This window comes from Camelina sativa, chromosome 11, assembly GCF_000633955.1.
Source record: "Camelina sativa cultivar DH55 chromosome 11, Cs, whole genome shotgun sequence".
In the NCBI taxonomy this organism is placed as follows: Eukaryota; Viridiplantae; Streptophyta; class Magnoliopsida; order Brassicales; family Brassicaceae; genus Camelina; species Camelina sativa.
The window spans coordinates 1,724,917-1,740,866 of record NC_025695.1 but is presented as its reverse complement, the minus strand read 5'-3'; the positions used below and the strand labels follow the sequence as shown (position 1 = coordinate 1,740,866).

The 15,950-nt window shown below is 34.8% G+C and overlaps 6 protein-coding genes and 1 pseudogene across 7 annotated transcripts in view; 1 reads left to right on the top strand and 6 right to left on the bottom strand.

The window, feature by feature from the left end:
- LOC104721060 (methionine aminopeptidase 1D, chloroplastic/mitochondrial-like) overlaps positions 1–811 on the bottom strand; it is a 9,014-nt gene extending 8,203 nt beyond the window's left edge. The window contains exons 1-3 of the mRNA XM_019233255.1: positions 639–811; positions 303–375; positions 11–197 (exon numbers count right to left, since the gene is read on the bottom strand). Coding sequence (XP_019088800.1) covers positions 11–197; positions 303–375; positions 639–744 — 366 coding nt within the window. The 5' untranslated portion in view covers positions 745–811. The remainder of the gene's footprint in view (positions 1–10; positions 198–302; positions 376–638) is intronic.
- LOC104727535 (putative F-box/kelch-repeat protein At3g24610) lies at positions 2,490–3,339 on the top strand. The gene is made up of 2 exons (XM_010446632.1): positions 2,490–2,781; positions 2,900–3,339. Exons 1-2 carry the CDS (start codon positions 2,490–2,492, stop codon positions 3,337–3,339), a joined length of 732 nt encoding a protein of 243 aa, XP_010444934.1.
- LOC104721058 (uncharacterized membrane protein At3g27390-like) lies at positions 3,365–6,187 on the bottom strand. The gene is made up of 10 exons (XM_010438964.2): positions 6,058–6,187; positions 5,842–5,938; positions 5,616–5,724; positions 5,324–5,519; positions 5,092–5,225; positions 4,714–5,002; positions 4,523–4,629; positions 4,249–4,426; positions 3,718–4,166; positions 3,365–3,631 (listed from the first exon to the last, which is right to left on the bottom strand). The coding sequence occupies exons 2-10, from the start codon at positions 5,930–5,932 to the stop codon at positions 3,478–3,480; spliced, it is 1,707 nt and encodes a 568-aa protein (XP_010437266.1). The 5' UTR covers positions 5,933–5,938; positions 6,058–6,187; the 3' UTR covers positions 3,365–3,477.
- LOC104721057 (eukaryotic initiation factor 4A-I-like) lies at positions 7,989–9,889 on the bottom strand. Of its 2 annotated transcripts, none has more exons than XM_010438961.2 (7): positions 9,695–9,889; positions 9,529–9,580; positions 9,288–9,425; positions 8,720–8,962; positions 8,590–8,629; positions 8,413–8,510; positions 7,989–8,313 (listed from the first exon to the last, which is right to left on the bottom strand). In XM_010438961.2, the coding sequence occupies exons 1-7, from the start codon at positions 9,748–9,750 to the stop codon at positions 8,296–8,298; spliced, it is 645 nt and encodes a 214-aa protein (XP_010437263.1). In that variant the 5' UTR covers positions 9,751–9,889; the 3' UTR covers positions 7,989–8,295. The 2 variants fall into 2 exon arrangements, with proteins under 2 accessions (XP_010437263.1, XP_010437264.1); XM_010438962.2 differs by having other exon boundaries at positions 9,664–9,749.
- Positions 10,038–11,439, bottom strand: LOC104721056 (annotated as a pseudogene).
- On the bottom strand, positions 11,491–12,790 carry LOC104721055 (red chlorophyll catabolite reductase, chloroplastic-like). Its single transcript, XM_010438960.1, has 2 exons — positions 12,429–12,790; positions 11,491–12,213 (listed from the first exon to the last, which is right to left on the bottom strand). Exons 1-2 carry the CDS (start codon positions 12,759–12,761, stop codon positions 11,590–11,592), a joined length of 957 nt encoding a protein of 318 aa, XP_010437262.1. The 5' UTR covers positions 12,762–12,790; the 3' UTR covers positions 11,491–11,589.
- LOC104721053 (heat stress transcription factor B-1-like) lies at positions 14,420–15,944 on the bottom strand. The gene is made up of 2 exons (XM_010438959.1): positions 15,541–15,944; positions 14,420–15,357 (listed from the first exon to the last, which is right to left on the bottom strand). The coding sequence occupies exons 1-2, from the start codon at positions 15,748–15,750 to the stop codon at positions 14,707–14,709; spliced, it is 861 nt and encodes a 286-aa protein (XP_010437261.1). The 5' UTR covers positions 15,751–15,944; the 3' UTR covers positions 14,420–14,706.

Here is a 15,950-nt window from a genome sequence, read left to right as displayed (position 1 = left end):
TAGCTGCAAGTTTCCCAGAAGCTCTCATGCATTCTATACCTTTCTTGTCATGAACTTCAAGTCCACTTGAGATTCCAGGAGCTTTAAGAGAATCAACATAAGGAGGTTTTATTATATGGTCTGGGACAGGGCGACGAGGAGATACATTTCCCGGTCTCAGACGCTTTCTCTTGCCATCAATAACTTCATCTTCATTCCTTTAACCATAAAACGAAAACAAAAAAAAATGAAAGAACATAAGTCAATACACCTTCTCTGCTACCACTCAGTAACTAAACTGTAAGAAACATCATAATTAATACCTTCTATTAAACAAGAGATCGGTTAATCCCGAAAAGGTTCTCGATAATTGCATTGAAACATGTCTTCTTCCTCCTGTCCAAATTGAGAAAAATTCTCAAAATTGATTCGTTTCAATTAAACACTATACTCTACAACAACTCATGTTTCAAAAATGCTCTGTTCTTTTCATGGGTTAAGCCTAAAACCCTCAGAAACTCATCTATGAATCAAACTAGCAATCTGGGCATTCGAAAGTCTTAATTTTTTTGTAATCTGCTCAACTATAATACTCAGCAATAACACTAGCGGTAGCAGCCTAGCAGGAAGAAGTAGAGTATGGAAAAAGAAAGAAGAACCTAATTCGAAGCGAAAGAGATGAATAAGTGGTTGCGTTGATCGAATTGAGCGGTTGCCGAGAAAAGAAGAGATGAGTCTTGGTTGCAGAGATTTCACGGCCGCCATTTTTGCGGCGAGCTTTTCGTTATCCGCTTCCGCTTTCGCCGTCGTCCTCACAGATTTTTCAAGTTGTTTTTTTCTTAATTATTTTACACCAAGTGTTATTGGGCTCTTAATGGGTCAAAACTTAAACAAACATGGGCTTTTTCTTACTTGATTAATTTTGTTACCTAATTAGTCGAATCAAATTAGGAGTAGAAAACATAAGGCTATCATTAATGGGAGAACACCAAGGGTGTTCTAAGCCCAAAAAATTATAAAAATAATGAATAGTGGCTTAGAACACTTTTTTTAGTTCTTAATGTAGAACTGATTTAAGCCCAGTTCTTATTTGACGTGGCTTCATGTGATTGGACGAGATTTTTTAGAAAAAAAAAAAATATTTCATTTATATAAGTAAGCAATTTAAATGTTAATTTATAAGTTTTTATAATTGTAATATGTTTAAGAATATTATATTAATTTATAAGTATACAATTGCTTTTATATAAGTAAGCAATTTAAATGTTATTTTATAAGTTTTTATAATTTGTAAAATGTTTAAGAATATTATATTAATTTATAAGTATACAATTGCTTTTATATAAGTAAGCAATTTAAATGTTATTTTATAAGTTTTTATAATTTGTAAAATGTTTAAGAATATTATATTAATTTATAAGTATACAATTGCTTTTATATAAGTAAGCAATTTAAATGTTATTTTATAAGTTTTTATAATTTGTAAAATGTTTAAGAATATTATATTAATTTATAAGTATACAATTGCTTTTATATAAGTAAGCAATTTAAATGTTATTTTATAAGTTTTTATAATTTGTAAAATGTTTAAGAATATTATATTAATTTATAAGTATACAATTGCTTTTATATAAGTAAGCAATTTAAATGTTATTTTATAAGTTTTTATAATTTGTAAAATGTTTAAGAATATTATATTAATTTATAAGTATACAATTGCTTTTATATAAGTAAGCAATTTAAATGTTATTTTATAAGTTTTTATAATTTGTAAAATGTTTAAGAATATTATATTAATTTATAAGTATACAATTGCTTTTATATAAGTAAGCAATTTAAATGTTATTTTATAAGTTTTTATAATTTGTAAAATATTTATGAATATTATTTCACTATATCTTTATTCTAAGAACATCATAATTAGTTCTCCCATTTTTTTTACCTATGATCTTAACAACTAATCTAACATTATTTTCACTATATATTTTATATATTTAATGTAAGAACACAAAAAAAAGTTCTCCCATTAACGATGCCCTAAACAAAAATCAAAATCAAAACAGGAGTTTGAGTTTGTTGTACATAAAAGAGTTGAAGTGCTTCGTTATGCCCTCTGAAACAAAACCCCATGTCTGAGGAAGAGCCACCGCGTACGGAGAAATTGAAGGTGTCTTCTCCGTCTACGTCTGGATTCTTCTCTTCTTTGCCAGATGAGATCGTTCTAAGTTGCTTGGCCCGCGTATCAAGACTAGATTACGTATCCTTATCCCTAGCCTACAAGTGGCTCCGATCTCTAGTGGTTTCACCTGAGCTCTACCACATCCGATCACTTGTTGGTTGCACCCAAAACTGCATCTATCTATGTTTAAGCATCCCTCCATACCCAACTCCAAGCTGGTTCTGTTTCACTCCACAAACCCTAAATCGTCCTAGTCGGCTGGTTCCAATCCGGACACACTTCTATCAGCCTCAAGAAGCATCCTCCGTGGTTGCCTTTGGTTACGGTATCTATGTCATTGGTGGGAAGCTTAACGGGAGGCACACGTCAAGCGTCTTCTTCCATGAGGGTGGTTCGAGCTTCTGCTGCAGTGGGCGTGGTCGATGGGAAGATATATGTATTGGGAGGTTTCGAACATTTCTGCTCAATTTCCCGCAAGTGGGGAGAAGTTTTTGACCCAAAGACGCAGACTTGGGATGACTTGCCAATGCCGCCATCGAATAAGTACAACCTAAACTACCCCTTAATGTACGAAAGCGCCGTGATGGACGAGAAGGTTTTCGCTTTGAACGGGGCGGGTAGAGGTATGTTTTACATACCGAGTGAAGGCATATGGATGACAGGGAATTCAGATACAAGCAGAGAGAGAAGGGGTTGGTATGTGATAGAGAATGTCATGTACTGTTGTGTAACGGGTGGGAGGATACTTTGGTGTGATGCAAATGAATTGGATTGGCGCAAACACGAGGGGAAGGTGTGGAGAGAGGTCATGGGATTGGAAACTCTTAACGGACACTCTATGTGACTCCAAGCTAGTCAACTATGGTGGGAGGATGTCAGAGTCTGCAGATCATTGGAAGTCATGCAAAAGGAAGAGGGTGTGGCATGGATTGACTAATGAACTTGACAGATTGCTTCCGGGGCACAAACTTAGTAACTCTGGTCCTAACATGTTACTCTTTTGGGACGTGTTTGGTCCTGAGAAATTGGAGATTTGGTGTGCAGAGATCTCTTTAAGAAGATGCAATGAGAGAGTTGAGATTTGCGGCAAGATTGAGTGGTCGGAAGCTGTCATGACATTCAAAACTCCTCTACATCAGCATCACTGTAAGCTTTTGTATTCTCTTTCTCTCAATTTCTGAAATCATTTAGGAAAAAAAACAGCTCTGTTTCTTGAATCCTAAATTTTAGCAACTTCTGTACATACTTTTTTACACCTTGTTAGTATTTCAAGATATCAAAAACACAACTTAATTACAACAATTTATTGCTCCTTAAGGTTAGATCTCTTCGATGAATTCTCCAGAGCTCATGGAACCGGTTCGATTCAAGCCTTGCTTCTCTAAATAATAAGTTATTAGAGCCTTAACCACTTGCCTGAACCTTCTCCTATAAGTAGGAAGCTTAGATACGCTCCGTACCATTCCCATCATCCTACAACACAGAAGATCACAGAATTAAAGAAGCCATAAAGGTTAGTCTTTCATCAATGTACGAGAAAAAAGTTTTGAATCTTTTACCTTCTGCTGATTCCTTGAATTTGAGCAGCTCGAACGTTTTCTTGAGGCGGGTCACCGCGATTATCCCAAGCTTCCATGCGTTGTTCATGGTTTCCAAAGAGAACAACTTTCTCCAAGTACCTAACTTCACTTTCTCCAAGTTTAATCGCTCGAATCTGATCTTTCAATACCATGATTGGATTAAAGATCCAGTCCAAAAACTTGTCTTGTGGTCTATTCAAATGAGTCACTTCCGAGCCATCAAGCAGAAGCACACCATGAGCACCAGCTTTAATAGAGCTAAGCAATGTATGCAACAAAGCGTAAGAAGGAAGCCCCACATTAATAATCGATGATTCGTTTCCGTGTCTTCCCTTTAAAGACTCATAGAGATCAGCTGGTGTTAACACTCCCGCGTCTAGTAGCTCTCTGCCTTGCATCTCAAACCACCCCATCATATGCTCCCAAATCTGTTAGTGAAATTTTAAACATTCAAAACTCTGTAGAGATTGTGACATTCGGAATCTAGACTGAAACTTTTGACATATATACCTGAACCATTCTCACTTCTTGAATTGCTTCTCTAACCGATACAGAGTGAACTAGGCTTGGTACTAGCATCGCTGGAGCATCTGCAGAACCTGAACTATTGACTCTGTTTAGATTTGAAGGGTGAACAATCACAGATACTTCACTTGAGAACGATACTCTTCTCATCCGATATCTTGGCCTGTGTGTTGCAGATTACAATTTTCTCGGTGTTGGAATATTTGGAGCAGACGAAAGGAATAAAACAAAAAAAGATTGATTAGGGATAGAGACATACTTTGGGAAGATAGTTCCTTCTCTAAGGTAAAGCCAATCATTTGTGTACTCATCAAATTCTCCAACTACTGCAATCACATAAGAGACTCCTCTTCTGAATGACCTTTCCTGCACATTATAAAGATTCAACAGTTAAAAAAAACTGAAAAGTTTGTCTTGGATCGATCATTGGTTAGTATGATCATATTGTACCTGAAATACAATAACTGCTCCATACAAACCGACAAAGATGCTGGAGAAGATGGTGGTCAAAACAAATCCAATGACAATAATAGGCCATAACAGTATTGTCAGACCAGCAACTGGTATACAAGCTATCTCAAGGAAAGGTCCTTCACGATTAATGGCGTCTTGAGCTAGACGGTACCAGCCTTTAAGCAGAAGGTAAGGGCTTTTAACAACGGCTATTGCAGTGAAAAGAGGGATATCAATGAGTAATCCTATAATCCCTACAATTATGCATCCAGGAACATGAATCAACCTGCAAGAAGGGACAACAATATCAAAATTACACAAGAATCAGCAAGAAACTCTTTGCAACTATTTTGGAACAAAAGTTATATATTTTACCTAAGAGTTTGAAGCTCATCTGAGGCAGGAGATTCACGCAACTCCTTCAAGTAAAGCGGATAAGAATGGTAACAAAAGTCCGCGAAATCTGTAACCACAGTACAACTTCCTTTGATGGTTCCCCAAGTTCCATCCTAATAATAAAGAATAAACAGAGTCTAGTGATATGATTCACTAGTAACTGACTAAGAGAATAAAAACAAACTGTAGTGGGGAAGTTTATTGAAAATACCACAAGACAGTGGAAGAACTTGTTGGATACAGTGTCTTGTCTAAATGCTTCAAAAGCAGAGATCCAGGGAGTGAAGAATCCATAGCCAACACCAACAAGAACACTAATAGCTATACTCAGACCTAACCATATACCAAACAATGCAGGAAGTGCCACTAAGATTGCTAGTTTCAGAGGAATGTCAAATTTATCTGTCCTGCAATTTAGAGAAACACATAGAAGACCAAGAATCAAACCAAGAATCAATTGCAGGTAAAAAAAATTCGAGAAAAGAAGTTGAAAATTTGCTTACTTTGCAATAGCGTAAATAGTCCAAGTAACATGTGCAGGGAACAAACCAAGAATCACTCCAACATTTCCTACTATTAATGTTAAACCAGCAATCGGACCTACGATCAAACCTGCATAAGAAATTAAAAAATTCAGACTTTGTTTAAGAGATTTGTGAAAAAATCCATCGTATCATCAAGGATCAATCTTAGAAGCAGAGAAAAACAGAGCCAAAAACAAAAGTGAACCTTTGAGAGCACCGAGAAAGAAAGCAGAACAGAAGGCAAATATGACGTACGAAATCTTCAGACAGCTTCCTAGGTTAGTGACGACAGCCATAGTCTTCTGTAAAGCAGAACAAGAAAAGAAGAAAAAGCTCAGATATTTTGGGGTCAATTTTGACAAATTTTTATAGCTGTGGAAAAATTTACAGAGAGAGAGAGAGAGAGAAGGGCGTGTTGTACAAGTCTACGAAAGAGATGGAATCATATTAAAAAAAGACAAAGGAGATGATGACAAGAAACGAAGAGACTCAAAACGCCGAGAACCCAATTAGTCCCATTACAGAAAGAGTTTATTATTTGGAGGGTTACATGAATCAATAAAACTAGTTGATGATAGGATAGGAAAAAAATTGTTGGAAGAAAAAGTGGTAATACGTGTGTAATTACGTCATTGAAAACTATTTGGTTGCAGATATTACACATGGCGTGCCAAGCAATCTATCGTGATTTTGACAGCAATATCGCCTCTCCTATAAAATATTGGATTGTTGCATTCATTATTATTTTTATTACATACATACGCTTCCATTTAAAGATCAATTTAAACGGATATGAATTCATTTACAGTTAAAGATGCTGTCCGTATTTTTCATGCTAATTAGTAATTAGATCCTCCATCCAAAGTCCAAACACAAAATTTTCATGCATGATAATTGGTAATGAACAAAAATATACCACGTTTTCTTCTCTATACATGTCGCATGCTTAAAATTAAAATCGTTGATTTTTCTTTCAAAAATGTATTCAACTACTGGAAAACCGTGTATTATATGTGACGAACAATGTTTTACTATAAACAATTAATTGTTTCGAAAACATAAGGAAAAGTAATAATAATATGTAAATTAGCAGTTGAGGATCAGAGGTATTGCTGACTCATTGTCANAAAAAAAAAAAAAAAAAAAAAAAAAAAAAAAAAAAAAAAAAAAGTTGCTTCGTTTCGGCCTTCTAAAAGACCTACAAGAAATTTTGAAAAATCGTCGAAATTTTTTAATACCGATAAGCATTGCACATTACAACAACAGTTGCAATCACATACACGTGTTGCAAAATTTGTTTTTATACCAAAAACTTCTTTAAAAAACGTATAATTGTAGTGATTTTGATTTTGATCAGACAAAAACGTGTTATTAAAAAAAACTTACCCAATACTTGTGTAACAAGAGTATATTTTATTGAAGTCTTATTTAACAAGATTCTATAAATTAATAAGGTCGGGACCATGAAATTTTATTAATTTATAGAAGTTTTATTTTATATTATAAAATAAGACACTTTTGTTATGATTCACATTTTTATACAATTTTCTTAATTTATAATCTTAGCTATCGTAATAGGATTGATGTTAATAGTTTACTTAATTATCTAGGTGAAAATGATAAATGTTAGAAGTTTAGAGTTTAGAAGAAATTGTTGGTATTATCTTTCATGGTGATGATAAAGTCGAATAACATACTGCGGTGCCTTTAGAACCAATTACATGTAAAAAAATAATTACTACAATTAGGACTCTCCTCAATTTTTGGATGCGATTTGAGAAAACAACATTAAAAAAATTTAATACAATAAAAAAAATTAGAGATGAGCTCCACCTATAACGCAAATTCAAGAATAGGCAAACAACAATAGAGTCATATTTTACTAAATTTTTTTGATATATATATATATATATATTTAGTTTTTATCATTATTAATTTATGATATTGTTGGGACTATATTTTTATATAAGAGTTTGAAAAAATTATTCTTTTATTATTTTATCGAATTGTGTTATTTTTTATACCCGCCCAACTCGAAACCAGAATTAATTTATAGAGATTCTACTGTATTCAAGAGTCTAATTCAACTTTTTCGTATGAGATTAGATAAGCCACCAAAAGACGCAAAACATATCTGTAAAACGTAACAAGATAAAAAGAAAATAATTTCTCTATTGACAATACTTCAAAAGAATTTATGTGAAGACATCAACTATGATTTTATTTTTATTTTGATGAATTTGTAACGAAATTTCTAGAAATAATATATATAGTGACAGTTGATAAATGAAAGCTGTATGGGATATATGTTAATGCGCATGCAATAATTGTACCAAACACGAGCCATAGATGGGGGGTCTAAATGTTAGCCTTTATAGAAACTAACACGTATAAAACAAATCTGACAAGATTATAAATTTGATAATTACATAATAACCGTGATTCAACTACAATGACAATCACTTAGATGATAGATTCAATCACGTATACCTTTATCCAAATGTTCGGTTTTTCTTGCAAGAACTGTCCAAAACGCAGCGTTTTAGACAAAGGTGAACAACTCAATAGCTAAAGGTGCAGTGGCATAATCTAATGATTTCTCTTGAGAAGTCCCGTTAAACCCCGGTTAGACGGTATCCTTCAGATCGTCCATGCATTGTTACAAGATTTCAGAAATCTGCAAAATGAAAGCACATTCGAAGCCATTAAATCAAAAGATAAGAGAGAGCAGTAAAAATTATCTTGCTTTTTGCCACTGATTGATTCTACTATATACATTGATTGGCATCTCTGCGATGATAATGCCGCTGCTTTCCTCGAGGCTTTTGAGAGTCGTGACTTCACCTCCAACAACCATGTTTATGACAATACCACCTTGAAGAGAAAGTATCAAATGTTAAAACGCCATTGTTTGATAAGTAACAAAAGTGAGTTTGTTTTGAAGAAAGAAAACCTGGAGCTAAGCAAGTTGTTATACGCCTTGTATATGTTTCCTGAAACATGTTTTTGTAACAAACACCGAAAGGGAAATGAGAGAAGTCTCTTAACCAAAAAGAAAGAAACTTATACCAAAAATACCAAACCTTCTTTGTAGGAAGCTCATAGTTTATAAGAACGCGTGCGGAAAGAGGAGATTCTCCAGATGAGAGTAAGGGAAGACAAACATCCGTCACAACAACCAAATGAGATTTCTTCGCTTCTTTTCCAGTTTCACTCTCGTCCAAACCTTCTTCTACTACAGAGTTAAGTTGCTGGTTCCAGTTGGTTGTTGCTCGCCTGAATTTCTCTATAACCATAGCTCGTTCTCTCTCTGCCAGATCGCTGTACTGTAAACTCAATAGATGTTGAAGATATACATTATCAAGGGGAAGAAGAACACGTAAGATAAACTAATGTTGAATCGAATATAATCATGATGAACAAGAATAAGGGTCATTTGAAGATTTGGATCTTTAGAGATACAGAACACACTAAGAATCCGAAATCAATGAAAGATGATCTAATGTGAAAATCAAAAGATTCAACAAGAAGGGTCTTTTTCAATCAAGAACATTAGATTTCCACAGATACAGAACAACACTAAGAATCGACGAAGTCAATGCAATGAACCAAACAATGGAAAAGTCAAAGATAAAGGAGAGAGAGATATACCAAAGCGGCTAATGAAATGTAAGGAGAGGTGGATAAAGAAGAGCAGAGGGCGTCAAGTTCATCACGAGAGCTGCAACAAACTACAATGGGAAGCCATGGACGACGACCTAGAACCCCCAATAACTCCACTACTGTCTCCTGTTCCCTCCCCACCCCAAAATTTGAGATTTTTAGTATCGATTTAGTCTGTTTATATAGTAAAGAAAATTAGAAGGACGATCTTGACAAATGTTAATAATACCATTTTGAATTGGGGACGATCCACGGCGAGGTAGAAGTGCAACTGTTGTTGACTGCGAAACAAAAACAAAAAAAAAAAGAAAATTGAGTTTTTTTTTTTTGGGGGGAATTTTGCTGCAAGAGGTATGAGTTAAACCTCAGAACTTAGTGCGATTGAGAAGCGAGACCTGGAACGAGATGGAGATTGAAAAGGAGGAGATGGAGCTGCTTCCATGGTTTCCATAATCTTAGGATCAGAAGTTCACGAATTTCCCAATTCGCCGGTTAAGGTTCCGCTCCCAACAAAACCAGGTCACGGCGGCTCCTCAAACACCAACGGAGACGAAGTTGGAGAGTAAACACCGAAACGCAGTCGTTTTCAGGTTTTACCAAGTTTATTACTATACTCTCTTACGTCAGCGTTTTAAAATTTATGAAACGGCGTAGTTTCAGTGTTCATGTTATGTATTATGATGATTATTCATTTACATGGCATATACAAAAGCATAAATGATAAAAAAAAAAACATGATTATCTAAAGAGAATTTATTGTTGTATTCACAATAATGCATATGATTACACTGTTATTTATATACAACTATGCATTTTTTATACGACCAAAAACAAATCAAACATTTTCTTATAATCATATAAGTCGAAGTGATGATTAACTTATATCGTCCAACCGTATGTATTATTATACTTAGCCATAAGAAGTTCTCCTCATCATCTTCATGAATTCCTCCAAATTAACTTCTCCATCTTCTGCATAAGTTTAAGGCAAAAGACATTAACTTATAGAACTGGTAAAACTAAAAACATATATGCGAAAATAAATCGATTATATGTTTTCACTACTTACTGTCACGATCTGCTTCTTCGATCATCTCTTCTATATCATTACCTTTATATCACGAGGTGAAATCTTCCCCTAAAAAAGATTCCAAAAGTTGTCAAGTCAAACACAATGAAATTAATCCAAACAAAAATATAATATTAAGAAAAATATAGAAAGAAGGACAGGTTCAGATTTATTCACATTATTGTCATAGTCAATGATCTTAAACGCCTTGGACAATTCGTCTATGGAGTCTCGTTCTCCGAACTTAGTTGTCATCATATACACGAATTCGTCGAAATCTATGGCTCCACTTTGGTTTTTATCTACTTCTGCCATCAACTCGTTTATTTGCTAGCACCAATATATAACATTAATATCAACCCCAATCTAGGATTATAATGGAACATAACCAAACCAAAAATAGTGTTTCAATTTGACTCTAAAAGTGATCCAAACCGAGACATTTGAACGGAGGAATAAAAATTGCCACCCCAATTGGCCCGTTTAACAAATTGAACAAACCTCATTATTCATCTCAAATCCAAGAGACCTGTAATCAGTAGTCAGATGATAAGTTTTTTAGAATTACTAAACAAGAACTTGAAGAAATTAACTTAAAAAGAAAGAAAAATTGCAGCTGACCTCATAGCAACGTTGAGCTCGCGAGCATCGATGCTACCTACATATGAGATGGTGCACTGACTAAACCATGTGATTCTGATTTAAACCAGTGTAAATCGGATAAAGGATCGGTTTAATAGTTTACCTGAACCGTCTATGTCGAAAAGATCAAAGATTTCTCTGATCTCTCGTCTCTTCTGATTAGTCAACCCATAATTCTTCCCTTTAGGTCTTAGACCTCTTCTTAGCTGTGCTGCGTCGGACATGTAGTTCGCCTGCCGGAAGAAACAGAAAACAGAACCGATGAACAGAGTAATCAGAAGAACCTAAACTGTTTTTGAAAAGGATGAAGACACTAACCATTTCTTGTGCAGGAAGGAAAAATATGATTTGATCAGACAAAATAGATTTAATGGATGACTTTGTTAATTCGATTTATGATGATGCATGAGATGACGAGATTGGTTGGAGATGATCTGTCTCTCTTTTTTTATTTGTCTGTTTTAACTCTTTTGAAAGCGATTAGCTCAAAGACTTTTAGTTCTGCACGTTTATGTTTCCTGCTTAAATAGAATAATCTTAGTACAAAGAGAACATTAGCTAATGTTATAATGACATGAACTAGAGAACACCGAAAGCTTCTTTGATAGCGTGTACAACACGGGAGGAAACTTCTTCTCCAAAGATTCTCGGAAACTGCAAATCCAAATCTTCCTCTACGCTCTTCTTTCTAAAGCTTTTGTCTCTCCTCTCCAACGCCAATCTCTCTTCTTCCCCAATCACTATCCCATCCTCTTCGTCTTCCTTAGCGGCACAGCGCTCCAACCAAACACGGAGAACCTCCTTAGCAGCTGGACTGACATGATCTCTCAAGATCTCCTCCAACTTTTCCTCTTCTTCGGCCTCGATCTGAAGCATGGAAGCAGTAGGAGAGACAGCAGAACGGATAAAGAGAGAAGGAGACACGTAGGGTTTGACTTGAGGTAGCTTAAGAAGGGATTGGCGATGAGAATCAAGAGAAGTGTCTTGGTAATACTCCTTGAGATAATCAGGGTGAAGAACGAGGTCTTTACGGTGTGGGAGGTCAAGGACGAGGACTAGCGACGTGGGACTGCTCTGTATTAGTTCGAGTAAAAAGTTTGGAGCTTTTGTTGAAGAGTTTAAGAATGCAGAGATGCTCGTTATGTTGAGAGATGCACCTGTTGGGATCTTGCAATGTATCCAACTTCCTATAACGAAATCAATCTGAACAAACAACAAAAAAAAAAAAACGAAACTTTCACTAAGATTCATATCATCACCATCATCATATGATTCATATCAGATCTAGTGTTACATTTACAACAAAATTGAAGTCTGATACTACTTAAACCAAACATGCAAAACAGTCAATTTCGATTTTTGATGTCTCATAAGTCATAACCCAAAAACAAAAAACAGAGGAATCGTTGCAGTGTTACCGGAGATGATTTATCGCCGGATCTGATATGAATAGATGCTTCAGCGGAACCGTTAGGGTTCTTGAAGTTTCGTACATCAGGTGGGAGGCTGCAGGGAAGGAGATGCGATTGGAGACCATCCTCTAGCGTCGACATGAGATCAACCATTAGCTGCCTGCGCGAGGGTGACACGTACGGGAACTCCATGAATTTCCGGTGGAGATGATCGTCCATGGACTGGGATTGAGCTCGAACTCTGAGTTTGTTTGAGAATCGCGATGAGTTTGTTCGAGTTGGAGCTAACGGCGAGAGAGATGAAGAAGAGTAGAGAGTGTTGCAAAATATCATCGGCATCTTTATATGTGGCTATGATTAAATCATAAGACTTCTTATTTTATACTACTACACTTTTTATTTTATTTTTTTTATATACTTTTGGTATAAAAAAAAAAGTTACATTTTTTTTTACCAATCGGAGCCATAGTGTTTTTGTATTTGTGTCATCATCATCACTTGCTATAGAAAAAAGCAATGCGTGTATATAAATGAGATGATAATAACAGTATATAATTAGATAAAAGATGTAATAGAAGACCAAATAAATAATTAAAATGATGATGTTAAATAAATGAAAGTTGTGTTTACTGAGCTGGTGGTACTTGGTACTTGGTAGAGTGCTACATCTTCTACTCAATCAAGTGATGTAAGTCTTGGCCAATAGGGACTTAATTGGTGTATATCTTTTTTTTATATATATATACTATATCTTTATCTAATATTTTGTTATTTATCTCAATATATATATATATATATAACTAATTATGAATTTTTGTATACAGATTAATAATTTTATTTGTTGTAGAGCCAGGTGAAATATTTTCTCTTTATTAATTTGTTACATTATTGGGTTTTCTCCTCATTAGTTTAAACCATCTCCAATGGTTTTCCCTATTTTTTCCTCTATAATAGAGGATCTTTATAATAGAGGAGAGGTTTGCTATAATGGTTTTCTCTATTTTTTCCTCTAAAAAGGAATATTCCAAATAGATTTTTTTTATTTTACATTTAACACCTTTTATTTATAAAAATTGCAAACTAACCTATTTTACTTTAAATTTGTAACGCTTTTATAAAATTATTATTTTTATTTAAATTAAATATTTTAGCGATATTGGTGGATTCCAAAGTAATTTACCGGATTTTTAAGTTATTAGTTTTTGTTGTATTAAAATAATTATTATGGATTGAATGAAAAATAAATTTTATAATTTATATAAATTATCTTTTCCAAATGGTAGTCTCAATATTTTAGACTAAATATTTATACTTAAATTTATATTATTAGTTTTAAAAAATACTTATTTTATTAAATTTGTATTATTAGTTCTTAAAAATATTTATTTTATTTATTTTGGTCATAAATAAAAGAAGTTAAAGATTAAGAGGACTACTTTGCAAATAAAATAGTTCACCTCTATTTATAGAGGAGAAAATAGAGAAAAATATTGAGTTTACAGGTGAAAATAGCAATTTTTATTATAGAGCTGAAAATAGAGAACCATTAGAGCAAAACTACTCTATAATAGAGTTTACAGGTGAAAATACTCTTACATTTGAAATCTTTGGAACCCCTTTACTAAACTTGATAACTTCATAGTAGCATTTTGTTGCCATAGCATTTATTTTTATTAAACTTGATAACTTCATAGTAGCATTTTGTTGCCATAGCATTTATTTTTATTAAACTTGATAACTTCATAGTAGCATTTTGTTGCCATAGCATTTATTTTTATTTTTGTAATTAAAGAATTGCTACAGTGTTTCTGTGACTTTATTTTCCTAACAATTATTCAACGGATTACGTAAAAACACGGAAAACCACCTACTACTTGCAAGAGAATTTCTTCCTATTTCAAGTTTCCAACCAAGTACAAGAATCTAGTCAGTCCCCATGCATTTTTACACATTAGAAAAAGGGATCTCAAGAAATAAAAAAAGCCAAAAACACCCAATACTAAAAACTTTCAACATCTGTCTTATTATATAAATATATTTATATGACACTAATAAATCCTTATACAATATAGGATACATGAAAATTCTTATATTTGCGTTTGATCCTTCTGGATCTTCTTCTTCTTCTTCGTTCACTTTAGAAAACAAAAAAACATTAAAAAATAATAAAAACAAACTTTTTTGCCTTACGAGAAAATCATGTTTTTTTTCCTTTCTTCTCTCGTCGATGACGTGTCACACGCTGGTTTGAACAGTCTTCGAAACACTTTTGTTTTGTTTTGTTTTAGTTGCAGACTTTGCTGCTTTTCCACAACGGCGCATGAAAGTCCACGTTCTTTAATTCCGTCATATGGGACCCACCGACCACATAATTATTTTCATCCCGGCCCCTCTTCTTTCTCTCTCCTTTCAACCACACCCCAAACAATTTCAACCCTTCACCTACCCCCTCATCCGCTCCTCCTCCTCCACAGCCTTCGCAATCACTACTCTCTTCTTCGTCAGACTCCAGCACCGGTTTGAACTTCCCTCCTCCTTTGATCATCTGATCTATCTGCTCAGGTTTTACTTTGAGATGATCAGTCAAGAACGTCACCAGCTCATCCCTCTGCTTCTTCGCCGCCGCTAGCTCCGAGCTTAAACTGTTGTTCTCGCGTTTCAGCTTCTCGTTCTCTCCTGATAAATCAGCAACCATGTTCTCTACGGAACCAGGATTCTTAGACGAACCTGGTGATGACGTTGAGCTTGACCCGTGATCATCACCCCCACCACCACCCGAGTTTGACTCCGACGGCGTACTACCACCACCAGCAACGACACATTTCCCAGCGATCACCGCCTTACGCCGTCGTATATCCGACAACAGATCCTCTCCTCCTCTCCGGAAATAATCGTTCGCGAATTCCCATTTATCCGGTACTGTTTTCCGAAACCCCTACAAAAAAAAACAGAACAAAACAAATAAGTGTTCTGAGCTTCTAGAAACTTTTCTCACCAACCCCCCAAATTTTCGAAAAATTACGAAATTGGCCAACCAACAACAACCAAAGAATGATTCAATTTCACCAAACGAGTTTTAATTGAAGGAAGCAATACATGTAAAAAAAATGAAACTCACGTAAGTGTTGAGCTGACGAATGAAGCTTGAGAAATTATTATGTTTGAAGTATTGAGGAAGAAGATCTTTGGCAAACTCAGCTGTCTTCCACACCACGAAAGCTGTTCCGTCTTCGTTCCATGACACGACGTCGTCCGTGTTATGATCATCTACTAGCTGATACGTTTTGCTTAAAAACGGCGCCGGTACAGATCTTTGCGCCGCCGTCATCTCCGGCGAGTTATCACCCCCAACCCAAAAAAAAATAAAAAACACTAGAAATAATCTAACACAATAGAGAGAATACAACTTGGAAATTGAAAGATCGAATCAAAGGATATAATTAGCAACTAAAGAGCAAGAGAGCGGTGAGAAATTCCCAATCCCAGCAGTAAAAGCCAGAGAGGAAAACACGAGAACGGAGGAGATCG